The sequence below is a fragment of the Lemur catta genome, chromosome 10, assembly GCF_020740605.2.
Source record: "Lemur catta isolate mLemCat1 chromosome 10, mLemCat1.pri, whole genome shotgun sequence".
NCBI classification, from domain to species: domain Eukaryota; kingdom Metazoa; phylum Chordata; class Mammalia; order Primates; family Lemuridae; genus Lemur; species Lemur catta.
The window spans coordinates 24,047,356-24,074,786 of record NC_059137.1 but is presented as its reverse complement, the minus strand read 5'-3'; the positions used below and the strand labels follow the sequence as shown (position 1 = coordinate 24,074,786).

General features: G+C 47.0%; 1 protein-coding gene across 8 annotated transcripts in view; it reads right to left on the bottom strand.

Annotated features, from left to right (window-relative positions):
• Window positions 1-27,431, bottom strand: part of PTPN3 (protein tyrosine phosphatase non-receptor type 3) — a 106,438-nt gene that overhangs the window by 23,833 nt on the left and 55,174 nt on the right. For 5 of the 8 annotated variants that reach the window (XM_045562532.1, XM_045562531.1, XM_045562530.1 and 2 more), the window contains 10 exons: window positions 27,232-27,320; window positions 23,038-23,101; window positions 21,342-21,514; window positions 18,429-18,563; window positions 16,210-16,386; window positions 7,350-7,536; window positions 7,108-7,188; window positions 5,753-5,809; window positions 4,406-4,562; window positions 1,128-1,288 (listed from right to left, as the gene is read on the bottom strand). In XM_045562532.1, the coding sequence (XP_045418488.1) occupies window positions 1,128-1,288; window positions 4,406-4,562; window positions 5,753-5,809; window positions 7,108-7,188; window positions 7,350-7,536; window positions 16,210-16,386; window positions 18,429-18,563; window positions 21,342-21,514; window positions 23,038-23,101; window positions 27,232-27,320 (1,281 nt within the window). The remainder of the gene's footprint in view (window positions 1-1,127; window positions 1,289-4,405; window positions 4,563-5,752; window positions 5,810-7,107; window positions 7,189-7,349; window positions 7,537-16,209; window positions 16,387-18,428; window positions 18,564-21,341; window positions 21,515-23,037; window positions 23,102-27,231; window positions 27,321-27,431) is intronic. The other 3 variants (XM_045562535.1, XM_045562534.1, XM_045562536.1) reach the window with 2 other exon arrangements.

The following is a 27,431-nucleotide window of genomic DNA, read 5'->3' as shown; positions in this document are numbered from 1 at the left end:
ATTGATTTTTTTTTGGGGGGGAGAGACAATTACCTTTCCTTTTTGACTTGTGGGTTTTGTTTTCCACTGCTGTTCAATATACACTGCACCAATATATTTTCACATTCTCTGCCTTACATTGTTATAAAATAGACCTTACACTCAAAGCCTTCTGCTCATGTTCCTTTTTGTTCAATATTCACAGACACGTGCTTTCCTGAATCCCTCTGCGGTCACATACATTTGACAAACTTCTGAGTTTTGCTTCTGTGTCTTTTTCCTTTATGCGGTCTTCTAATAAATAATGCATTGCCGATTTCTGTTTCTGAGCCCCATCTGAGACTCCCTTCTGCATTTATGAACCCAGACTGCATGTTATTTTTAATCATGATCTATTTTCTTCTATTGGCCTATTTTACACTTCTTTGTGCTCTTTCTTCTACTATCTTTGATTACACGAACTATTCTGTTTTATTCTGCTTTTAAATAAATTTGGAAGATGAACATATTCTATTTTAATTCTGTTAGGGATCAGTGAATCTGACTTAAAAACTGAGTTTTGGTCCTCTTTGCTTTGGTACAAAGTCCGTGTGCCTGTGTCAGCAGTCTCAGTCCTACGGATCCCAGCTCCCTCCTGGGGAGGACGGGTCTGACTTTGGTTTCTACTCACGTTTATAGGGGGCTGGGGGACTTGTGAGGGCAAGACGCTATGCCTGCATGGGATGACACCACTGCTCCAAATTACAGGGTGCAGCTGGGGGCTCCTTCGTCACCCCTGGGCTGCTCACCCACACCACACTCTGCTACCTTCCACTGCTGAGAGTCTTGAGCTTTTGTGTTGTCAGTTGAGTACGCTCAGTCCCTCCTCCTCAATTTCCGATGCGTTTCTCCATGACTACAGAACGTTACTAGATGAGAGGGTGAGTCAGAGTTCAGCGACGGGAACCCTGCTTGCTGCTGTGAGCACCCTCTCAGGCTCAGAGCTCTGCTTGCTGCTCTGCTGACCGTTTTAGGTTTGTGAAACACACCATCACCTCGACCGAGGAAACGAGGGCTTGTGTCTCTGCTGAGTGGCAGCAGGACAGCCCCACCGGCAAAGAGTCAGTGGCCCAGGTTGCAAGACTCAGCCCTGGGCGGGAGGCTCTTACCTCAAACTGGATCAGCACCGTGCCACTTTCCAGGCCCTTCTTCAGGTGCTCCATGGATCCCTCCAGAGTGTCCCCACCCTCTGCACACATGGGGAAGATGGCTTCGGGAAACAGCTGGGTCAGTTCATCTTCAGACTTGATGTCGGCAAACGAGTGGACGGCTGTAACGTACAAGACAGGGTGTCTGGCTTTGCGTAGCAACACCCTGGTTTATCAGTTTCCCCCAAACCAATCACACGTACCACACCTGAATGAAGATGGTTTAAAACAGCTTATTAAATGATTAAGCACACGGTAATCATTTTTACCAAAGACACTACTTCTAGGTGAATGATTCAATATGTGTTAATTACATAAAATGACACACTAATCTTTCTGGTTAGTTTTAAATGATGGTGTTTAAGACTCAGAGGCTTGGCCGGGCGCGGTGGCTCATGCCTGTAATCCTAGCACTCTGGGAGGCCGAGGCAGGTGGATCGCTCAAGGTCAGGAGTTCGAGACCAGCCTGAGCGAGACCCCGTCTCTACTAAAAATAGAAATAAAAATTATCTGGACAACTAAAAATATATATAGAAAAAATTAGCTGGGCATGGTGGCGCATGCCTGTAGTCCCAGCTACTTGGGAGGCTGAGGCAGTTGGATCGCTTGAGCCCAGGAGTTTGAGGTTGCTGTGAGCTAGGCTGATGCCACGGCACTCACTGTAGCCCGGGCAACAAAGTGAGACTCTGTCTCAAAAAACAAAAAAAACCAAACCAAACCAAACCAAACAAACAAACAAACAAAAAAGACTCAGAGGCTTTTGCCCAAGGTAAAAGAAAAGGAAAGAATGTTTTTAAAGAATTCCTATTTTCTTTACTTGCTCTGACCTGGATATGCTTCTACCCACCCCACCTTCCTCCTGAGCTCCCTTTCACTTACTTCCTTAAAATGGGCATTTTCCCAGGCACTGGGGTGAAGCCCCAAGCTCTCCATGTGACACCATCGTTCCCCAGAGCTCCACCTCCAACTCAAGGCCACTTCTACATGGGAGGCTCCCGAGTTTATATCTCTAGTCCTGACATCTCTGTGCTTCAGCCTTACTCCTTTAGTACAAATTCTCCCTTCATGTCAAACTCAACAAAGGCAAACTTGCCCACCCGGCACAATACTTCCACTTTGCTTGCCTGTGTCTGTTGTCTCCTCCTTCTCCAATCTCTTCAACTGGGAACTTTGGGACCATTTCTGAGTTTTTCCTTTCCACTCGGAAAGGGAAGTCACTCCCTTGCTCAAAAGCCTTCAGTGGCTCCCAACTGCCTCCAAGGTGAACAGGAAAGAAGAAGGAAACTAACAACATTGGAGCTTCCCCACTTAGTAGAACTGAATCATTGCAATTCTCAATCTGCGGTAGTTATTCTATTTCACAGATGAGGCAATGGACTCTCGGACAGAGCAGTTTGTCTGTCCGCAATGCCCTAGCCTGTCAGGGTGGGACGCTGGAGTTCGGTCCAAGTCTTTCTGACTTGGCCACATTCTTTTCACTAACCACAGCAGCTCAGCTCTTCTTCTGCTACTTCTGTGACTTGTGTCATCGGTTACTGATAATTTATCACTTTTCCTTCAATCAATTCATGTTTTTTACTTACATGTTTAGTTTTAAAACACATGTACTAGCATCACAGTTACTAGAGAATCAGTGGCAGGCACTGCCGCTTCAGCTCTATTAGCCCACACACTTTGGTTTTCCTCACCTCCAACTGGCGCCGGCCCCTGGCGTGGACCATGGGGGAGGCCTCTCCTGCCGGCCGCAAGGCCCAGCATGCCACAGGGCGCATCTGGGTGACACGGAGGCCTGCTCCGATCACAGCACCGATCCCTGTGGTCCCATTATCCTCTGGCACTACCACTGCACAGCAGTGGGGCAGCTTACTTCACCTCTCTGTGACATGGTTTCTCCATTTCCTCACTTAGAGATACTACTACTAACCTTTCTGGAAAGTCACGAGGGTTGAAGAGGATAATGACGGGAAGCGATTAGTACAGCTTGAGGCACTTCACTGGCACACACGCCAGCTCCTGTTACTATTGGACACCTACTGTGTGCCAAGCACAGCGCTGGGATTTGAAGGGGTGGGGAGGCGAGAGGGGGAGGGGGTAGGCATCCGGAGAGTAGGTGGGATCAGAGCTGTCCCCAGGCAGCCCTGGGCTGGGTTCTAGCGGGAGCAGAGCTGAGGCAGGAAAGCCGTGACATGGGGTGGGGGGCTGAGTCTGCAGGAGAGGTCAGAGCAGAGACTCGGGGCCAGGGCTTTGCAGTCACATCCTGCCTTTACCCCCGGTACTTTAAACCTGTGCAGAAGGCTTCAAGGGACTTGGCTTGTTATTTCATAACAACAATAGTAATGATGTGCAACAGAGGCCACAGTTCCCGCACCCACCCCCTCATCGGGCAGCATTCAAAGCATTTCCGGCGTGTCATTTAATCTTCACAACCACCCTGTGAGGTCCGGACTGTTGTTATCCTCCCTGCACACTTGAGGAAACTGAACTGCAGACTGGGCATATAACTCAAGGTCCCTCAACCCACAGGAGGCAGAGTTAGGAGTCACCCGAGACAATCAGGCCTCTCTCTCCTTACTGCCACCCCGACAAAATAAAAAACACATGAATAGGCTGGGCACGGTGGCTGATGCCTGTAATCCTAGCATTCTGGGAGGCTGAAGCAGGATTGCTTGAGCTCAGGAGTTTGAGACCAGCCTGAGCAAAAGCGAGACCCCATCTCTATAAAAAATAGAAAAATGAGCTGGGCACGGTGGTGCATGCTTGTAGTCCCAGCTACTTGAGCCCAGGAGTTGGAGGTTGCAGTGAGCTATGATGATGCCACTGCACTCTACCTACGGCAACAGAGCGAGACTCTGTCTCAAAAAACAAAAAACCCCCATATGAATAAAATATAACCTGATGCTCTGAGAAAGGGGTGAAACGCAAACGTCTGCAGGGCCACGCAGCTGAGAGAGGTGCGTGACGTGGCTGTGCTGAGCCTGGAGACTCACGTCCCCGGTAAAGCGTGTGGGTGGGAGGGTGCTGCTCTCTCCTGAGTTCTGGCCACAAGGGGCCAGGCCTCGTGTGGGCGGATCTTCACATTTTCAACTGAGAAGCCAGATGTCCCCGTTAGTATGTGAAAATTCTTGATTTTCAAACATTGGCTACAAATTCAACAGTTTCAAAAACAGAACGGGCCGGACAAGGCCCTGCTTTGCTAAGGCAGTGTCCCTGTGGCTCCTCCCCCTGCAAGTGGCGGTTACCTCTCCTCCGGATCACCAGGGCCAGCTCCCGCGAGTGGGACTCCCGGCTGGCTTTGATGAACATCACCACTTGGTCATGGGTGTGCTCTGAGATGTCCCGGCCATTGATCAGCACAATTTGATCCCCTTCGTTCAGCTTAGGAATGCAGGTGTCTGCCTGGGTGGAGGGGAAAAGCGAGTTTCCTCTGTTACCATAACACAGTCCTCAGGGGGAGGAGGGCTGAGCGCTCTGCTCCCAGACACCCGAGACCACAGCCGAGCTCGCCTTTTCTCCCTCAGGGATTATTGTCATTATTTTTACATCCACAGTGAGCTGGTTGTGAGAGTTTAAAGAAGTGCTGCTCAGAATGCATGTTAGGAAACACTTCAGGATAAGGCTAAGTCAATTACCGAAGCCGCTTCTCTCCGGCAGCCCAGCCTCGCTTGTTACGGTACGGTAATGACTAGGGTGGCTCCAATCCTTTGTTTTCTGGACGTATGGTTAGAAAATGATTTGCCAGCTGGACACGAGTATCTGCCTTGCAGTGGAGAAAGCCTTTGTAACACCAAAGGCAGAAACCATTATGGAGAGAAGCAGTGAACAGAATGGTGCAGGAATGAAGGCTTTCTTAACTTAGAGAGAAACAATAAACTGCAGCAAAAGATAAACTGCAACCTGAAGGCTAAGAATAAAATCCCAAAAATGTTCCCTCTTAGGAGGCACAGGGACTCCTTGATGCTCTACAGCTTTAAGAAAAGCAAATGATCAAGAGATAAGTATGGAAGGTGATGGATATGTTAATGAGTTTGACTGAAGTAGTTATTTCTCTATGCATATATATAGCAAAACATGTTGTACACCTTAAATATATGCAATTAAAAAATTAAAAAGAATAAAAAAAGCAAATGATCTGCTTAGGAGGCCTAAACAGAGGGCTGAGGGGGTGGTGCTGGCGGTGAGATAGTGAGAAGAGGCACAGGGTCCCTGTTCCCACGCACAGTGAGCAGAGCAGCAGACGCTGTGCCTCAGTTTCCTTCCCTTGAGCAGTGCTTCTCAAAACTTAACGTGCACACAAATCACTCATGGATTTTGTTAAAAATGGGAATTCTGGTTGGGTAGGCCTAGGCTGGGGCCAGAGTCTGCATTTCTAACGAGGTCCCAGGTAATACTGGTGCTGCAGCTTTGGAGACTACACTGAACAGCAAGGTTCTAGAACACATGGATCCCATCCTTTCTTCCCATTTGTATGTGTGCATTTACACACATTCTCTGCCGCCGGCAAACACAGAAATGGGACACAGAAAGAGACACCTGTTAGATTTAGGGGACAAAAAACATGGGAAACAAGACGGAACAGGTTTACTTACAGGTGACTCTGGGTTTATCCTTGATACCACTAGAGGCATCTTTTGATCCACTCCTCCCTATAAACATTTTAAAGTAAAAAAACACGTGAGTGTTTCACAGCAACAAACACATGCAGATACCAATAAATGCAAATCTTCTGGCACAGGGGAGGCCTCAAACTTCATCATGACCTACTCAAATCACACACGCTATCAGAAATGGGGGCAAGCTCCTGACTCCTCTGAGCTAGTGGGCTAACCAGAGTAACTCTGTTCAGAAGCCTGCCTCTGCCATCCCCATACTCCATGAACTAAAGACGCACTTGGAGCAGGCAGCTCCTTTTTAAAAATGCAAACACCCCCGGGAAAAGGACTCCACAACCACATTTCCTAAGTGCTGCCGGAAAAGGGAACTTGCAGTGGAGGCGAGTGAGGCCTTGGAAAAGGTCACATGCTGTGAGTGCATCTGGCCCCAGAGGCTCAGCAGGGCTGCTGGGGTAGAAGAGAGAGTGTGCACGATAGCACCTGGGGTGTGGGCAGCAGAGACCACCTGCCCTCACTTTGTTCTAGAACAGAGGTGGGTAAACTTTCTGTAAAGGGCCAGAGAGGCTTTGTGTTGCAACTACTCAACTCTGCCACCAGAGTGCCAAAGCAGCCATTAACCCTGTGGTCCCCAAGACCCCGCCCCTGGCCTGGGCCTGGTAGGGGGTGGGGGTGGGGGGGTGGTTACAAACTGGCCTCACATCACTGCCTGAGCTCCACCTCTGCCTCCTCCCACCGGCCCCTGACCCCCGACCCCACTGTCTACAGAGAAACAGTCTTCCATGAAACCGGTCCCTGGTGCCAAAAAGGTTGGGGACCACTGCATAAACCCACCTGTAAATGAATAGGTGTGGCTGTTCCAATAAAACTATTTACAAAAACAGGTGGGATTTGGCCTAAGGGCATGGTTTGCAGACCTTGCCTAGAGGTGCCAGAGGAGGGTGGTGGCCCTGCACCTTGAACTGTTTTATCAGCTTTCACAAGGCTGCAGGGTTCTCTAATAACGCTCCTCAAGCAGGTAGCTCTATTGGCTGACCATGTGTCCTCATCTCTCTGAGCCTCAGTGTTCATCTACAAAATGGGTTTGAAAATACCGATCTCACCGCTCATTACAGGAACTCAATAATGCGGTAAATCTTGTGCACAGCAAGTGCCAGGCACAGAGCAGGCACTTGGCAGTTGCTAAGGCCACATTAGAAAAACTTCCAAGTCTGAGGGTTGAGCCAATTTCCTTGTGTAGCTTAGGTATGCAGCACATTTCTAATGGAAATTAAAAATTAATCTAAAGATTGCTTCATAGCATAAAACTTCCTCATAAATATACAACAACATACCTTAAGGTTAAATCCAAATTTTCCATCTTCATCTGGCGTGATACGGATCAAGACTAAGTAGCCATCACCATTATTATCATTCTGGAAAATATTTCAAAGTGGTCATTTACTTCCCTCTCCAGCTGTTGGTGATAAGATAATTTCTTTTAGTCATAACTACTTAGTTGCCCGCAGGGGAGGGGAGGGGAAGCCTGGGTGGGTGACCTGGCGACCCCTGAGCCGCAGGACCTGTGCTCGCTCACCTTGTCACAGTAGTACTGGCTGGCATCCTCGGTGGAGCCCCCCTTGGTCACCCTGTGGTAGTCCTCTAAGAACTGCTGATCGACGCCATCAGGTGAGCAGGAGCCTGGAGCATTTGAAGATGGAGACACAGAACTGGATGACTTCCGGGTCAGGCAGCTTTGTGCTGGATTGTTCTCGGATAAACTCCTTCATCATGGGGAAGGAGGAGATATTTTAATAACTGGGTTAATATTTTATTAGAGTAAACATTACTGACTCTTGGCGTCTGGCAGCTCAGGGTTGCAGGTATCCCTGGAGACTTAAGAGAGCAGCAGAGGTCACCCCCGGGGCTTGGGCACACCCAGAGTCCACTGGCCACTCCTGCTCTTGTCTGGCCCAAGCATCATCACATTTGGTTTTAGGAAAAAGGGACAGGAAGCAGGGCAGATCCAGGAGCTGCTGAAAAATCAGGTCCCTTCCCGGCTGCTTTAGAAGGGTGACAGGGGAACGTGTCCAGCTACTCTGGTGGCTATTGGACCAGACTCTGCCAGGCAAGCTCACGCAGATGCACGAACCCATGACTTTCGGAAGCTTTTTTCCTTCCATCTCATTCCTGCTGCTGATTCTGCTTCACAGGGCTCTTGGCTCCCCAAAGGAAATGAGACTATTGTTACATATTCAGAATAATTTATATTATTCCTAGTTGGCATTATTTGCCTGCGACATCCATTCATTGCCCACACTAAGATCACGTTTTATTTTTCTCTGTCTAATATGGGTCCTTCTGTGTCTTAGAGCTGCACTGTCCAATATGGTAGCCACTAGTCACATGGGACTCCTTAAATTTAAATAAATGAAGATGAGCAACTCAGTTCCTTAGCTGTACCAGCCACATTTCACCTGCTCAACAGCCACACGTGGCTACTGGCTCCCGTACTGGACAGCACAGCTACAGAACATTTCCGTCATCGCAGGAATTTCTGCTGGACTACAGATGATTAGAACCAAACAGACCTCTGCAGTCACTTGTTCCAACTCTCATTTCACAGATGAAGAAACTGAGGCCAAGATAGGCTAGGTAACTCGCCCGAGGTCGCACGGCTTTGCACTCACTTAGAAGATAGAAGTCTGAGGAGCATGGGTTCCAAGCCTTTCTTTCCCCTCCAGGCCATGCAAGTCTGCTCCTAAGACCCCCATTTCTGACCTTGCAGGGCCACAGGCGTTAACCCTCCCTGCGGTCCCTGTGCAGGACAGGACGTTCCGCATCTCTGCATCACCCACACCAGCCCCTACCGGAGCCACAGGCCTGGCACAGAAGCCTTAAAAAGCTGACTAACCGGGGCCCTCTGTGCATTCCACAGACCTGCCTCATGCTAACCTCATCCTAGGGGAAGTGACAGGAGAAGCAAGGAGACAGACATTCAGGGAAACAGACAAAAGACAGCTGCCATTGCCTCTTCCTCAGCCTTTATTCCAAAACCTTATCCATGGGTTTTTCATTAAATTGGTGCTTCTGTTTCCTAGTGATTTCAAATTAGCTTACTTTAAATGTAAAATCTGTATCATATTTGCACAGAATGATGCACAATCTCAATTTGTTTGAAGAAAATATTCAGCGACAGACCAATGTGGAAACACAGCTCTACGTAAGAGAAGAGTTTGGCCTTATGGTTTCCAAGTTGCAGGTTGAGGGAAGGGTGTTATGGATGGGAAGGCATTTCATCAGAGAGAGGCTATTTTGGAATTTAAGTTGTATACTAGTATGTTTTCAGACTGAGAAGGAATGAGACTTTAATTTACTTACAAGGACGCTTTAAAAAATTTCCCCCAAAGAGGACAACCTTGCTAGGTTTTACTGTTTATGAGAGCACCACCTAGTGGCAGAAAGGGCAACTGCTTGGCGGTTGCTAAATGAGCTAAAATGCTACTTCCGGTTCTAGGATGGACTTGAACCTTTAACACGGAGAAAGCTGCATACAGTGCGAACACACTTCAAACGTTTAGAAGAGTCCAAAGGTTGGGCGACAGAAATGGAAAAGGCGAGCAGCATGTAAACAGAAACCCACAAAGGTGAGGTGATGATGCAGAAGCAAAGAGACTAATTTCAATAAAATTGTAACATATCTTATACTCACTACATTAATTTTTAAATTTTTAATTTGTGGATTTCATCATATGAGGTTTACAGTTTTTAATATAAAACTCAATGGTTTAACACAGCCCACACTTCCACACGATAACAGCACTACTACTGTTATTACTACAACTAGTACTAATACTATATTCAAAGTCATTCTGTGCCCCAACCTGTTTTCTAAGTAGGGTTGGAGAGATACTTATAGATGGTAATTTATGTAAACAAATGGCTGATTTGGGGCCTGATCAACTGTGTACAGGGTTCCCTGTGGGGCACAGTGATGTTCTGTTCAGTGTGCAGGACAGACTGTGAGGAGGACTTCTAATGACAAGAGGCAGTGAGCAGGTGGCAGCTGGACACAGCCCTGGGAGGCCGGGGGTGAAGACACCAAAGCAACAGGACCTCCTCCCTTGCTGGGACAGGACGCAGGTGCTACTGAGGAAGGAGGGGGGGATGGTGCCACAGAAGAGGGGAGGAGAGAGTGAGAGCAAGAGGTCTGTCCCTGACACAGGAGGGGACACTGAGGAGGACTGTCACTGTTGCCTGGGAGCCACAGCAGCCAGTGTGGGACTGGCCACACCCTGGCCCCTGGGAGAAGGGGACAGACAGACATGAGTGGCAGACTGATTTGTCAGGCAGACAAACAGGTATTCACCCTTGGAAAACAGATGCTTCAGAACTGTAAAGACAGCAGGCATCAGAACAAAACCCACGGGAGAATTCATTTCTCTGAAGAGTGGTAATGTTAAAAAAGATTTAAAGTGGCAGGACTGACCACGAAAGAAAGACTCCTGCACGATGCTCTCCCTGAACCCTAAAAAATTATACAGACATCCCCCCTACACCCCTCTACCTGTGAAAGGGAGCAAAGTCATGCTCCCAAATTGCTGTGTGACAGAATAAGGGCCCCCTTTTGGGTGTTTGTTTCTCGAGTCTATGAGCTTCTCAAGGTCAGGAGAGATCCTAGCCCTCTTTCTACTCCTCTCCTAGCACAGGAAACACAGGACCAGGCAAGTGTGCAATTAAAATGCTCAGTGAATGATGGAAAAAATGCTTTGACCAGGTGCCTGGGATTAGCTGAGTTACTCTAAAAGAGCACAGAATTTACTCAAGAACCTGGAGGCTCAGGTGCAAAGAGAAGGTGGATTAAATGGTTCTCAGCATGTGCACAATTGCAGTTTCCAAGAACATACCATGCACATGAATCCCCTGGGATCCTGTTCCATGCAGACTGATCCAGCAGGCCTGCCTGGGGCCTGAAACTGTGCATTTCCAATGAGCTCTCAGGTGCTGCTGGTCTGTGGCCACAGCTGGAGTAGTGTGGGGCTAGAGGAAAGCATCCTAGTTCTCCCAGAGTGCACAGTTTCTCTTGAATAAAATTCCTGAAGAAATTTTCACATGGCTCCTTACATAAGAGTCCTTGGGTAATGGAAAAAATACTATCTTCGACTACGGGTTTTATGACATGGAGCCAGTTACCACGTGAAACGGCTCATCTCAGGCTGTGGTAAATGCCACGGGGCCCAAGATCAAAGTGGCTGAGGGAATGTGGTTCAGATATGCTGCTTTCTGAGCTTGCAGCTTCTTTACAGCTGGAATAACAGATCGTGAATCTCTCCTTTAGGCTGCCCCTGAAGGGGGGCAGGAGGTGCTCAGATGTCCGGGGCACAGTGGGAGGCCACGAAAGGCTTCACGGAGCAGCTACACTCGAGCTTGAGTTTGAAAGATGAATTAATAGGAGTTTGAACAGGTAGTCAAGGCAGGAGAAGGTGTTCTGACAAAACACTAATAGTAACAAAAAAGCAAAGCAGTAGCATAAGCCGAGGCAGGAGATGTTGAAAAAGCAGAAAAAAGGTATTGAAGCAGGGAGTGATGTTCTCAGGTGTGTATTTCAGAAAGATACGTCCACTGTTCTTGTTCAGGATGGTTTGGAAGGAGGAGACATCGAAGACAGGAGGACAGTTCTGATACAACTGGACCAGTCCACGCAAGAGATGACGGTGGCGCATGGGGGCAGTGCTGTGGGGATGGCAGGGGTGCAGGTCAAATGCAAGAGATGTCTTGGAGGTAGAATTAACAAGGTAAGGAACCGGATGAGGACGGTGAAAGGAAAAGAGTAAAGGATGACTCAAGTTTCCAACAGGTGCAAACCAGGTAGCATTGAGACAACGGCCCCTCATCAAGACACAGGAGCGGCCCCGGGCTAGATGTGAAGATGAGAGCTGAGCTGGGTCACCGTGGGTTTCAGGTGTTTGTGAGGCATCCACGCAAGTGGGCCCAAACCAAGGGAAGGACAGGCAAGGTTCAGGAAAAATAAACACAAATGCTCCCAGTGAAACCCCGTCCCTGGCTGGCATCCTCCAAGGGGGACACTCAGGTGGTGTGCAGAGCCTCCCTCCACATTCAGATCTGGTGCCAGCCTCAACTGAAGGGCTGGGGTGCACTTGGACGACAGCGGCTGACAGGGCGAAGGGTGGAAAGAGGCTATGTTCAAAGTGTTTAGTTAAGAAGAGTAGCCAGGGCTGGCAGGTAGAATGGAAACAGCCATCATCTGTGTTGTTCCAGAGCTCGAGGCAGAGACCTTTATGCCAGGTCAGCGTGAAGGCGGCTTCTGGCAGAGTTTGGGAAGAATACGGGGTGCAGCGCCACACTGCAGAGGGGGCTCTCCATCACTGGCGGGGTGCTCAGGCCCTGGGAGGCCGGTGGCACGGCCGAGGGAATCCCACACTGCGACTCAGCTGAGGAAGGGATCGCCTAGGTCCCTTCCAGTGCACAGAAGTTTTGAAATAAAAAGTGAAGCTGCCCCACATCCTACGGAAGGTGCCTCTAAGAAGGCAAACTAACAGCAAAGGAGCTACGCTGACATGAAGCCCCATCCACTCTGAGGGGTGTCTCATGCCGGCGACCCATCAAGTCAACTGTGATACAGTAACACCAAAAAAAAAAAAAAATCTTTTGAACACAACCCTAAACTGCACTAAAATTTGTTTCCCCAGTTTCTGTTTGCAAGTCATTTTTTTCTTTGGGGAATGACCCCTCCCTTTTGTCTGGGTGGAGGGCGGTGGGGTTTTTTGTTTTTTTGTTTTTGCTGTGAAGAAAACTTACTTCTCTACGGTAGAATTTGGTCTTCTCTCGGAAGCAAGGCAAGGAACACATAATGGCTGATGGAACCTTGGGAGTAACAAAAGAGCACAGCCCACCTGGGTACAAAGCAGACTGCCGAGGATTCATAACTATAATCATAAACTTCGCTGTGCTGCTATAAATACGGAACCAACCGGCCAGTGACTCATCCGCTAAGATAATGCTCAGACAGCCTAAGCTGTGCCACTCCGGGTTTGGAGCCAAAGTCTAACCACTCTTTGCTTTCTTTCTTTCTTCTTTTTCAAACGAGTACAGAACATTATCCTTAATTCTTCTTAAAAGGAACCCTCCTCACTGTCTGCGATGTTATTCATCTGATTCCTCTGACAGAATGCTTCTTTTTGCCTCTTAACACAGATCTGCTGTATAAAACATGTCAAACGTTTCTTAAACATTTTGCAAATACAGAAGTAACCAACACAGGTTTTTTCCACCCCATTAAGTACAGACCAGCCCATACTTCTTGCCTGGGGCAATGGAGGGCCCCCTGCCCCCGAAGACCCAGCAGAAAGTGGCTTCCCACCAGCAGGAGGAGGTTCCCTGCCCGAGGTGGTGGGGTGCCAATTTTTCAACTGCTCACCCTGCCTGCAAAGCACAGCCAATAACTCGGCTCCCCTGAGACCTCCATTGTCAGTGTACCTGGCAAAACCTCGGCAAGGAAGGCTGCCTTTGAATCACCGTTATTTGCTACTTTTAAGATTTAGCTGCAAAATAAAAAGTGTCCCAGATGACATATCATACGAAGTCACAGAAGGGTTTCAAGAAGAATCAACGTGCAATGAGTGGGGGTGAGCACAGCCAGATTACGTCAGTCAAACAGGGCCTGAGGAAGTGAATTTTAAATTACATTTAATTTTAATGAACTTAAATGTAAGTAGTCCTAGATGTGGCTGGTGGCTCCTGTACTGGACTATGAAGGGCTGGGTGCTCTGTAATTCCATGAAGAGACTGCAGACCACAGTAGGGAAACCTGACGTAGAACACGCACAGTTCCCCACGCCCTCTTCTCCTTTCACCAGAGTGACAGAGCCCCGTGGTGTGACCATGAGGCCCGATAATGTGCTATTCGCCCAGCTGGCCTGGAGGCTCCTGAAGGCAAGGGCTTGTCTAATTCACTTCAAAGCTCCCTCAGTGACCAGCAACGGCTATATGGAGCCTGCTTCTGGACCCGGCAGTGAACGTAGCCCTCTGAAGTGTCCACAAGCCACTGGACAGAACGTGTCTCTCTCCCACGCACTGACACGTAAGACATCAGAGGGTGCTGGGCTGTAAGGGCTCTCAGAGGCCACCCACCCACCCTGTTCCACAGACGAGCAGCCAGGCAAGTGGTGTTAAGCGTCCAGACTGGAAGCAAGACGATCACAAATCTACCTACACTCAAATTCTATTTGAAAAATGCCCTTTTCACTTGTAGACGTTCTGCAGTTCACTCCACTTTATTTTATTTTTTGAGACAGGGTCTCACTGTATCATCCCAGCTAGAGTGTAGTGGCATCATCCTAGCTCAGTGCAACCTCAAACTCCTGGGCTCAAGTGATCCCCCTGCCTCAGCCTCCCAAGTAGCTGGGACTGCAGGCACGTACCACCACATTCGGCTAATTTTTCCATTTTTTTTGTAGGTCTCATTCTTGCTCAGGCTGTTCTCGAACTCCTGGCCTCAAGCAATCCTCCTTCCTCCCAGCCTCCCAAAATGCTAGGATTACAGGCATGAGCCACTGTGCCTGGCCTCACTCCACTTTCAATGAATCATAGAGTAAACACATTAGTCTAGACAAGTGCTGTCAATAGCACGTTCTGCAATCATGGGAATGGGAGTATATCTGTGCTGTCCAAGACGGTAGCTATACCCACATGTGGCTGTCGAACACTTGAAATGAGGCTTGAATAGCTGAAGAACTGAATGCTCACATTTTAATTAGTTTAAATCTGAGTTGCCACCTGTGGCTGGCGGCTACAGTACTGGACAGAGAAGGTCTAGAAGCTCTACAATTCTGTCACGGGATTGCAAACCACAGCAGGCAACTGATGCAGCAGGTGTGAGTGGGCTTCTCTGAGCCCTTCAACAGTTCCCTAAATCCTCTTCTCCTTTTACCATGGTGACAGAGCCCCATTGCAGGCTCAGCCTAGCCCTAATCATGCACATCTGCACTCCTGCCTCTTATTTCTAGATTTGCTTGTGGTTTGCAAAGCCACAGAGTTACACAAAGGGATCCCACACCTATCCACTGTTGCCTCGACAATGGGGCAGCAGACTGCAAGTTGGAGCAAGAGACAGTGGCCATTTAAAAAAAGCATCGTCCAAGCTCAGGTCACAAGGAAATAATGACCACAGGGATTATTTAACCAGAGGTGTTAAGAACACAGATAAACTAGAAACCATGTTTGCTGTAGGCAGGGACAGAGGAGAGGCAGCAACCTCACACATCAGGGGGAAGGAGATTTGCAATTCACCTGTGAATGACTACAGTACAATCAGGATGTATTTAATGCTTTAAGCCTAGTAGCTACAGTGGTTAAAAAAAAAATTTACAGATTCACTAAAGGTGCCTGTTTGCTAATCCTCTGCTGTTAGGAGCTGCATTATGTTTCCATATTTTGGGCACAGTATGGGGCTTAACAGGAAATCTGCATAGTCATCGGGGACCCATTCTAACAGTTCATCCTTTCCTATCACACTTTCGCCTAATTTATGATCCGTGTTTTGTCTACTTCAAAAAAATCATTTGAGATAGCTTACCCCAGAATGTATAGATGTGGTTGAATGATGAATTCATTAAAATAAGGGGTGGGGGAAAGACCCATATAATAAAGGCAAGGAAAGAAGAGAAGGGACCATATCAGAAAACTGGGCTGAGGAAGTGAATGCAGTTGAGCACAGCATGCAGCTCTGAGCTCCCTGGTAACCAAGGCAAAAGGGAACTAATGGGTTAGATGTACCTTACTGAATAACAAGAGCACTCAAGCTCGTCTTAGGAGAGACATTTGTTCCTGGCTTTGAGCTATGAGGGGAATTTGTCACATTAAAAAAACAGGAGACACAAAAGGATTTAGTGCAAACTGTCCTAGACAAAAATCTGACAAAGAAAATCAGAGATGTTCTATTTAATAACACGTTTGTTTCTTTATACTAACTCTTAATTAAAAACAAAATAAAGCAAAAACCCTGAGGGCATACTGTTCTGAGAAGACTTTTAAAAGCAAGCACATTCGCAATGATATTATGCGATGGTAAAACTCCGATAATCTAGAGAAATCATAGTTAAGGCAGCCCTAGAGTCTGTATCTCTAGAATATGGAATGATTTAAACTGGGCTTTGCTTATGAACTGGAGAGGAGACTGTTCAGGAGACTAACAAGTACTTGGAGAGTAGGAGGTCTTTGCTGCAGAAAAAAAGAAGTACCAGCTCTAGACCCCAAGCACACAGGTTGTCTTCCGTGCAGGAAGGTCTGATCTGTGCTCTTGTCCTGGCACAGAGCACCCTGGGAGCTGGCTGCAGGCACTGGCCCTTGACTCATCTCAACTGGCAACCGGGGCCTGAGCAAATTCCTCAACAGCCAAAAAGCAGATAGAAAGAAAGAAAAAAACACAAGTTTCTTACTCTCGATGTGGGCTGCGGTTCTGAGAAACTTCGGAATCACTGTCTTTGGGGGACAGAGAACCCTTGTATGTGTAAAATACATCTTCCGTTTCCGTGATGTAGGTCATTTCATTTGCAAGGTTATCTGCAGAAGAGTGACGTGGCTTTCGGATTTCGTGCCGGAGCCGAGGACTTCGCCTGGGTGGGGGAAATGCTGAGTGTTAAGTGTTCAAAGCAAATTCCACTTAAAAATTTTATTAGATATCAATGATCTAACTTGGTGTCCTGACCTTTCTAAGGATGCCTTCCCTGGCTGAGGCTGTTAGACATTCAGAGCCAGTTAACTCATTACCACCCCTGCAGAATTCACCATGGGTGACATAGATGCCCGACATTCTCAGCCAAGTGGTGTGGCCCCCAGAACAGTAGCCTCAGCCTTAGAAACAGGCAGGAGGAGGTTGGTTTAGGCCCTTTGGGAAGTTGATGAGTATTGATTTAGGGTGAGTTACCCTTCCAGGAGGACTCGAGCTCTCAAGATGTAACTAGGCCATATTGATGGCTGATCAATTTTTCTGATTAATTCAAACAATGTTAATAAAAGGTTTAGAAGCCAAAGAACATTTCTGAGCAAAACACAAACCTTATTTCAACTACATTTCTTCAAATGAATGTTTGCTTTTTAAAATACAGCCCTTATTAAACATGTGGCATTAGATGGGCAGACAAATGCTGCCCTGTCCTGCAACAGCAGCAGCCACGTGAGCTCAGGTGAGTCAGGTCACCTCCCTGGGCCTCAGCTGTACTCACCAGCTCCCGAGAATGAGTCAAACGAGGCAACAGGCAGCGTTCTCAGGACGTGCGGTGCAGCACCTGGGCGTCAGCTCCTGCCGCGGGGGTCCCAGGCTGCTGAGCTTTCTAAGTTCTAGTTTCCCTCACCGTTGTCCCATCTGCCCTGCCTCTGTCAGCCCTTTCTCCTTGGGACTGTCAGGGCCGCCATGATTTGCAATCCCGCCGGGCCCAGATAATCAATAATGTCGTGTCCAGAGTAGAAGTAGAAAGACTCTTGTGACTCCTCAGGAGCGGAGCTATAAATAGCCGTGGGAGCTCCAGGCCAGGAGTGTGGCAACATCCAACCCTGCTGTCCCCTGGATCCTGTCCTGGGCCTTGCTCTGGGCCCCTGGCATTGCCGCTTAGGAGATTTTCAGATAAATCATGCTGCTGCTTTATAGCATAACTTTACCTCTTTAGAGTGAAGTATCCAAATCTTAGAAAGCAAGAAGCAAATCTATGCAGTCACTCATGATTTCTAACAAATATTATCATCCTCTGTGCCCGGAGCATCAGGCCCCCAGGGGAGGGTCCCTCCCTAGCAGGTCCTGCTCCCAGTTTCCCCCAGGCCGAGCAGACCCGGGCTCAGGAACATATGGGTCCACTCTGGCTTCAAAGCCACACTCCTCCTCCAATGTGGAGCTGGGGACAACCTGCTTGGCTCCCCTTCTGCTGATGCCTGGCCTTTTTGGAGGCATTCACAAAAATGGCGTGATGTCTTTGGGGACCATTATAATCAAATAACGATAATGATGATTCTCCCTGACCTTTTTAAAAATACGCTTCTGAAGCACTTGTACTTTATTATTTCATTTGTGGTTGTTTTTATAATCCTTTTACAGATGGGGAAACTGAGACCAGAGAGGTACAGAAACTTGTTAATCAACAACTCAGCCAAAATCTGAGTTTGGGTCTTTCAGCTACAAACCTAGCGCCCTTCCCGCTTTGCCACACGCCACTTCCTTTCTTTTAAGCTGAGTCCATCCTCTCAAAAGCCAACAGGCCACTGCTCGATACGTATTCGCTGCAGGACTCACACATCCTTACGTCACTAATATCATGGACCTTTATGAGCTGTTCCCAAAGTTTATTCTGTGGGACGTTAATGGGAGATTACATAAAGCTAAACATGCTTCTTTATCATGGGACTTAATATGCTTAATATGCTAATGTGTACTGTGATTTCAAAAGGGGCATTTCAGGAGGCTACAGTTTCCCAATTTATTTAGATCAAGTAAGTTTTTAGAAAAGAGCGTCTGGGCCTGATGCGCTACGGATAACGTTTAGAAGGACTTGAATGCAAATGTAAACTCTGACGGTAGGCCACCTATATCTAGGAATTGATAATTTGAGATTTTAGTTTTACAAGAGATAAAGTGTTCACGGGTGGGTAGTACAAAAGAAGGACATACCAGTTGGGAGTAATGGGAGGGGACCGCGAAGGCAGACTCTTGGTTTCTAAGTGCTCCACTGATAAGGATCTCCGCATGGCTGGGTTCCACACCATCCCTCCAATCACCTTTTTGCAATACTGGTTATTTACAGACCTGAAAAACCAGATGTAGGTTCACTTTCTAGCCTGACACGTTCAACTGAAAGTGATTACAGCATGTGCGAAACAGTCTACACACGCCCTTTCCCTTACGGGCGGCCTCTGTGTCACCGGCCAAGGTTACGAGGTGCAGAGGGAGACTGCAGACTGCCCAAATGCCATTCCTTTCTGTCCTGGTTTTTCCTTAGGTGACTTACTGGCTTTTGGTGAAAATGCTTTCTTGTTCGTACTACTCAAGCAACAAAGCTGTTTCCAGAACATAACCAAACTGTACCAGATTAGAAGGAATTCCAGGATAACACAGAAACACATCTCAGGTACCTTCTCAGAATTCTACTGGCATGAGTGAAAACATTAACCATTGTTCCAGGTGCCTCTTGCCATCCTAACTGGTGGAAGCCGTCCCTGTAAATTACCAGTAACTCTTCGAGAGAGAACCTGAGACTATACTTAGAAAGTAGAGTTGCAGGCCGTGGTCTCTGACTGTGCTACCCTGAAAATCACTTGTGAATTTCATGTATACCTCCACACCCCTCAGAGAATGAATTATTTGAGAGAACAGAGCGTGAAGCCTGTTAAAGGGTAACACTTTCAGTTCTGGCATCTCGAAATTTTAAACTAGGTTTTAGGTTTTAACGTCTTATGAAAACATTCTATGTATTTTCTTGTAGCCTAAATACCAGGCAACTGACAAAACCAAAACATAACAAAGAACATAAACAAAACTCCCCCTAGAATATCACGTACTAATTTATATTAAGAAATGCTGTCGTCACCCTGATCAAAATGTGCACTGTAGCGTCCCTGGGAGAATCTTTCCTCTGAGGTAGGCCCACGCCAGAAACCACACCACCCGTGATTAAGAGCAGAGGATCAAAACAAGGAGAGCAATTCTGAGGTTTAACGTAGCAGTTCCCCAAAGCACAGGTCACAGGTTATTAATAGGGACCCTTGGAAAAAAGTGTTCCATTGTCCCACAAGCTTGAAAAATACCCAACAAGTTTCTTTTATGTGGAACCTTCCAGAGGGCCCAATGTGCAAATATGCAGATGTATCTCCAGGGGTTGGGCAAATTGCGTAAGTCTCCCAAGCCTCAGTTTCCTCATGTGTAAAATGGAGGTAACGAGAGCTGGAACTCACCAGTATGCTTACGCTGGTACAGGTAGTAAAGAGCTGCTGACTTGCCCCCTCAACCCACTCCCCACATCTCAAGTGAGCCCATGTGGTGCATTAAAGATGGCTGCAAGTTCTTGGACTCTTATATCTGGGCTGGCCTGTGACCGCTTTCATCAGGAGTCACCCTTAAGAGGATCGGCTGGTTCTGCCTTTTGCTCATGGAGCCCTGAGCTTCCATGTAAGAAGTTCAACAACCCTGGCTGGAGAGCCCCCATAGAGAGGCCGAGGGGTCTTGCCTTCCAACTACTCCATCAAGACACCAGGTATGCAAGAGAAGTTGCCTTGGACCTTCCAGGCCAGTCCAGCCAGCAGCCACCTATCACCAAGAAATCCCAGTCTATATCACATGGAGCAGAAGAATCATCTGCCAAACCCTTCCTTAATTCCTGACCCACAAAATAGTGACATACAATAGAATGAGTGTTGCTTTTGCCACCAAAATGGGGTACTTTATTATGACACAGTAGATGACCAGCACCCAGCCCCCGGACTGTAGCTGCAGATGAGGAAGACTTGCAGATGAGGACATTGAGGCAGCAAATTAAAATTCAAGTAACAGAGGCAGGATTTGAACCCAGGATCCCTGCTTTCAAACAGAGTACATGCTTTCAATCACCTCACTACACCACCGCTCACCTGGCCTGAGGATTAGGTCTAACCTAAGTCAATACCACATTCCAATAAATTCTTATCATGACTTGTTTCAATAGTAGAGCTTCTGAATGTATAAAAGCACTAGACAGTATTAAGAGCTAAAAACTTTAGACACATATTTGCTCCTGGTCCATCAGAAGCTGAAAGAGAGCACTTAGCACCATAAATAATATCACTGATACTAACAGGAATTTGCTATTTATTGACTCTGCAAGTTCCCTAATGTTTATCAACATAGTAGGAAAGTCACTTGAGTAGTCTGATGCAGTTCCACATACCAGATAATGGCTCAAACGTGGGCCTCATTTAGTTAGTAACAGCCACATCGTCAACGACAACAAATCACAAAAACAATTTTGAAAAACCAATAAATGAGAAATTACAAGAATAACCGGATAAACAACTCTGCTACCTCTTACACTTATAAGGCAATCTTAGAACAAAGAAATAAAAATATAAGCTGCATGGTTATTTTATTTAGAGAATAAATAAATTTTGTTCTAAATTAAAATTTAAAAATTTATATATGAATTATATGTTAGGCTTATATAATTCATATGTATAGGACTTATAGGCTGGCTTAGTGGCATCGGGCTGGAAAAGCCCAATATGCTGGCACCAAGAGATACTCAGAGTCATTGCCAGGTGTTCCTTTTGTGTTATGGTGCAGGGGACAGTTGCAATTATGGCTGCTTGGAAGCTCAGAGGACAGCAGAGTTGAGGGTGCAGAAACAAATGCTGGGAAGATGAACCGTCCCTGAGTATGTGTGGAAAGAGACACTGCTGTCCCCGGGGAGACTTTCAGCCATAGCTCAGAGATCCAATGCCTGGGACCCCTAGGCTAGTGTTCCCTTCTCTATCCAAGCATGTCCACTGCCCAGTGGCCACCAGGACATGTTCACAACTCAGTCTAGTGTGGATACTGTCCTTAAAGCATACTCACTTTTTGGTGTTCCTAGAGCCCAGAGTCCAGTACTGAGACAGAACATTCTTTTCCTGAGGTAGTAGCTTCTTTGCCTGAAAGAATGTATGGTGCTCGACACAGGATTTCCATAAGTTTTTGCAAGACCGGTAGTTTAGCATGTTGAAGGCCACAATATGTTCCCTGGATTCAGTCTAGGAGGAAAAACAGTAGAGATTTCATCTGCACAGATGTAGGAGTAAGGTCTTGCAAGCATTTTACCCACATCTGTGGCAACCAGGTAAGATGCAACAGACAGGAGAAAACTGGCTTCAAAAACCTCATAAACCAGTGTTACAGGAATGTTTAAGAGCAGAATTTGTTAAACACCTTCATGAATACGGTAACAAAGATGACCAGAGTCTACTCTTTATCATCTGTGGTCCTTCATGAACACTTTTATTTCAAATCTGCTCACATTTTTAGGTTGGATATATTTGGTGCAACCACATAAGGACTGTCTGATATGTTCCTTTTAAAATTCAGCTCTGGGAACATCTCTCTCCTGAACATCTCTCTCCTTTCATCTATCAGACAGCAGCAATTTTATAACCCTTTGGATTTTTCTCTATTTGCTTTCCACAAAGCACAGAGTTAAATCCAGTGCTCATATATAATAATCACTTTAATCATCTGCTATGCCTTCATTCTACATGAGTTTAGATTTTCTGTTTTCATGCCATCTTACGCATTTTTTTGCCACCTTGAATCTTGCACTGTGCAGGGGAAGGGGTCAGGAGACCCAGATTCTAGTTCTAACTTGCTCTGAGCTTTAGTGTTCTCATTTCTCAGAGTTCATTGCTATGTGGGGCCATTTAAAGTACATACTATCTTTGGAAAAAGCGGGAAATGGGCACAGTGACAGTGAAAATCATCGGCATAACAAGATAGAGTGTGCATGACAAGACAGCACCATGTGAAGAGCAGGCATCTCAGATTCGTAATGATCCTGTTCAAATTCCAGCTCCCCCCCTCACTAGCTGTGGGAGCCTCAGTTTCCTCACCTTTAAGTCCTACTTCTCTATGTGGAAAAGCAAACAGTTACCTAGGATGCCATGGGCTCCTCTTACGAGACACATACACAAAGCCATCATGCATTTTAAACACATCAAGGGAGAGAACTGATCTTATGGACATTCATTGCTACTCTGCGGTGAGTTCTCTGCCAGGTGCTTTGACCAATGCTCTTTTATTTAATCCTCACGATTCCCCAAGAAGTGAGCATTACTGCATTTCCGGAAACAAGGTAACTTGGGCTAGGGGAAATTAAGTAACCTGTCCAGCTGGTAAGTGGAAGAGCCAGGATCTGAACCGACTGTCTCTGACTCCAAGGCAAGTTAATTCTCCAACCACATAGGCAGAGTGAATTATACAGAGAACCACTGGATCCTCCAGACTCTGCCTCCACTGTGCCATGCTCTTTCTTCCCTGTTATATATATGGCAAATTGTCTTCAACCCCTAAACAACTAAGAGCTTAAGAACTTAAAAACACAAGAAGCCGGGCACAGTGGCGTGCGCCTGTAGTCCCAGCTACTCGGGGGGCTGAGGCAGGAGGATCCCTAGAGCCCAAGAGTTTGAGCCCAGCCTGGGCAACATAGCGAGACCCTGCATTTAAAAAAGAAAAAGAAAAAAAAAAAAACCCCACAAAAAACAAAGCAAGCATAGGCACAACTCACCTGTTTTTGTCGCTGATGTATAAAGAACTTTTTCCTTTTGAAAGAAATTTTGAGAATATTCACCCTACAAAAAATAAAACGCAAAGTGGATCAGGGATCAGCCAGGTTGTAGTGGACGCTTCTCAACGTGGGTCCTCTACTCCATAGTCCTGATGACAGGGGCTCTCGGCTGCCTGGAGTTTACTTCTCTGTGGAAATGATGGTAGACCCATCGCCGTGGCCAAACACCAAGCAGCCGACTAAAGCTGAGCATCACATAAGGGCGACAGGATGATGATGCATCTTTTAAATAGCAAGGAACATGGGCCACGCTCTCTTTGCTCTAAGCTGCTTTTGTGGCACCGCAGCTCTGCATGAGCTGGAATATACAGGGGGAAGACAGCTGAGAGCAGTGTGGAGCAGCAGAAAGAGGACAGACCTGGTCCGCATCCCAGCTCCATTACTTAACAGCCACGTGTCACGTAGCCTACTTATCATTTGTGTAACAGCATTTATAGCTGCCATTAACTGAGCATTTTTTATATACCAGGCTGCTACTAAGAACTTTACAAGCATCCCCACAATTAAGCCTTGCAACAATCCTGAAAAGTACACATTGTTATACCCTTTTCAGATGAGCAACTGGAGGCTCAGAGACATCACCTAAGAGCTCAGGAGCATTCAACTAGGAATGCCTGGAGCCCAGGGTCTGAGCCAGGGCTCACCTGACTCCAACACCTGTGCTCCTACCCCCTATGCTGTGAAGTCGTCTTAACGGTGGGGATAACACTGCCTTTGTCATACAGCTGCCTTGTGAGGACTCAAGTGGATTAGTAGTGTCGGGTCCCGAGCGTGATGTCTGACACAGGGTGGGCCCTCAATGCTTGTTCCTTTAATTACAATTGATTAAGGAGTTAACTTTTAAAATCAATTTATGGTTGATCCTTGAACAGCAGGGGTTTGGACTGTACGGGTCCATCTGTATGTGGATTTTTTTGGACCAAATATGTATTTGTGGGATGCAAAACCCATGTATACTGAGGGCCGACTTTCTATACCCGCAGGTTCCGCAGGGCTGACTGCGGACTTGAGTCTGTGTGGATTTTGTTATATGGGGGTCCTGGAACCAATCCCTCACTTGTACTGATGGGCGACTGTAATTCATTTATGCCAAACTTCTGTAACCCATACAAGGGAGGCATATTTCCCCCACTGGAGTCTTTACTTCTGAAATACTTTGGGGAAATGAAGGAATTCTACTATTCTCTAGAGTCACATGAAGACCTTGGTAGAGCATTCTAGAACAGAGAGGCTGGGTAGGTAAAGTGAACGTTTAGCTACTCATGTGACATTCCCCCAGCTGGACCAGCAACAAGCCAATATTATATATCAAATATTAAATAATGCACACCTACATTAAACAATCTGTTGGCGGATGTAACTGACAAGTAAATTTTTAGGGGTGACTGCAGGTTAATAGCCTAAGGACCAGAGAGGTGCTCTGGCTCGACCCTTTTGGAGGTGCCCCTCCCAGAGTGTGCTCCATACCGCTCTGCCGCCTCCTTGCTGCGCTCCCACGTCTGGCAGACTCGGGACTTCTGTAGTGCAGAACAAGTTGGGAGAACCAACTGCCCTTTTGGGCTCTTGCCCTTGCCTTGCTCAGCCCATGGGAACCTTTGCACCTCTTGCTCCCCCACTGCCTCCACATATCGGGGGGCCCTGCTGCACCCTCTGCAGTTCCCAGGGCTCCAGCTCAACGTCTCCTTCCTGTGCTGCCCCCCACGTCCGCACCTGACAGCTTCCCCTCCCAGAGCAAATCTGATCTCACACAGACACAAACTGTTGTTTCCAGGCGCGAGGCCCTCCAATGGCTCCCTGTTGCCCTTCATTCATTCATAAGGGAAAAAAAAAAAAATGCACTGAGTGTCACATACTAAGTCCTGTGCCAGGCCCTGGGTACCAAGGGAAGGAGAGAGTAGGCCACTGCCACCTGGAGGCTTATAATCTAATGCGGAGACAGGTACCACATAAATAACGCCACATATAAATGAGTCGCTATAGTTGTGACCACTGCATGCAGGAAAAGCTCAGTGTCTCATAAGAGCATAAGGACTGAACCCACACAATTATGGCCTGTGCAGCCCCACAATGGCCCAGCCGCCTCCTGCCACTCCCCACGCCCACACCCTGCTCCAGGCTAACTGCCCACCTCCCCTGGACTCACTGTGCCTGTTCTCTCTCATCTCTGGACCTATATACCCACATCTTCTCCCTGGAATTTATGCATTTGGGCCAAAGCCCAGTTGGGCTTCATGTCCTGGTTAGTGCTCACCTCTGCAGGATTAGGGCCCTTCCTACGTCCTGACCTTCACAGGCACTTGCCCACGCACCTCACTTGACACCCGGGGTCACCATCTGGTGCTGACCTCCCTACTGGTCTTTGAGGTTTGCACCAGGGGCAGGGGCCAGGCTTGATGGTGAGGGGCGAGGGAGGCTTCAGCAGGTGTGTGGGCCAGCCTGGGCATTCGGAGTCCCTGCAGGCACTGCTGAAAAGGCTTCTGTTTACAATCCTGTTTCTTCTGACCAAGTTTCCTGCTTCTCTCCTGAAATGTCCTCATGGGACTCACATCTTCTCTGCAGCATGATGGTCTGGCCTCTGTGTGGCCTTAGGAGGTCTAGCCACAGACAGAGCTGGACCCTGGTGGCTTCAGGCTGTGGCACCCGGGAGAAGGCCCAGCATCTGGAGGAATGAGCCCTGTGCCCACTGTGCCCTCTGTTTAGCGTGGTCCTTGCCTGAGCAGGCCAGAGAGCTGCCCCGGCCACAACCCAGCCGGCCGAGCTAAGGCCGGGGTTTCCTGCCTCCCCTGAGGGCCTTTTCACAGAGACAAGGGCAGAAAGGTGAAGAGAAGACTCTGTTATTGTTACACTGATTTTATCGTCAAATTGAACAGGGCTGTTATATTTTTTTGTTTTTGTTTTGGAAATAGCTATAGTGAAACTTAATTGAAAACTCAGTGTCCAAAGTGTGTATCCTGTTTGAGCACACTCCCACGAATATAATTTTTCATGGTGAACAAAAAGTAAGGCTCCGGAGTTAGAGTCTGTGGCTGTGAACTCCAGCTACACCAATGATTAGCGGTGTGACCCTGGACTAGTTCTTACTTAACTTCTGTGTACTTCAGTTCCCTCCTCTGTGAAACTGGGGATAGTAACCGTGCCTATTTCAGGCTTAAATGAGATAAATCAAATAAAATACACAGGAACATGACTTGGACACAGTACTCAATAATAATTTCCTGCTATTATTATTATTACCTTTATAAGTTATTTATAGGTTCTTTTTCTGTTATAGATAATGATGCAATGAACATCTTCATGTGCCAATGAATGAGGTTCTGTGTTCCCAGGGTGAGGAGCAGATGCCAAGGGTCAAACTCTGTGTGGCACATACCTGGCACTAAGTCTTCTCTTACCCCTTTTCCCTAACTTCCTTTCTTGTTGCCATTGTTTTGCCAAAACTCCATGTTTTTACACGTTTATCCTTTTGCTTCTGCATCTCCTGCTGCCTGCGGCATTCACTCTCCTTAACCTACATGGCAAATTTGTCCCACCTCCATTCTGCACACTGTCACATTGTCATTTATGTAGAAAGCTCCCTGTCGCCTGGCACGTTAAACTCAAACGTCTCTCCACAATTCAGTTCAACTCCTAAGTAACACGTGACAGGCTGGCCTTTGGAAGTTCTCTCTTCCCACCAGGCTCGTGAGCTCAGGGGCAAGCACATGTCTTTCGGTCCACTTAGTGTTTAGAACAGAGTCAGACACTTGGTAAAAGTTCAATTATTATTAATAACCAAGGAATGGACTAAAAATACAGTCTCTACCCAGAGAAAGCTCTTCTCTGAATTCTGGCCAATGTATTACCCAGGAAGAATTCCTTAACGCCAAGACCTGCCTTGCGCCATTTTATCCACCATGTTTCCATAGAGTTTCCCAAACCACAGGGTGACTGGGAGGAAGGGAACGCTAATGGAAACCAAACTCTATTTTCGCAAGTACCAAATCTGGATCAAATTCAGAGGTCAGAGGTTAAAACTTGAGGAAAATTCTCTATTCCTTCTTTAGAAATAAAAGTTTAAAATTAAAGGTAACATTACTTTGTTCAGCATATTTTTAAAGCATGATTCAGAAAATAATTAGAACTGTTTTCACTTACCAAGGATAGAAACTTGTGCAAATGTATTTTCGGTACACAGCAATGCCCGCGGAAGCAATCCCAATCATTAGGTCTAAATTGTGCAGATCCTGTAAAAACGAAGATCTCAGATTCACAGCGTGTTTCAGTCAGGCTTATGCCCTCCAGTAGCTTTAAAGCACCCACGCTTTTATAAATAGCAATATATATAAGCTCCAAAG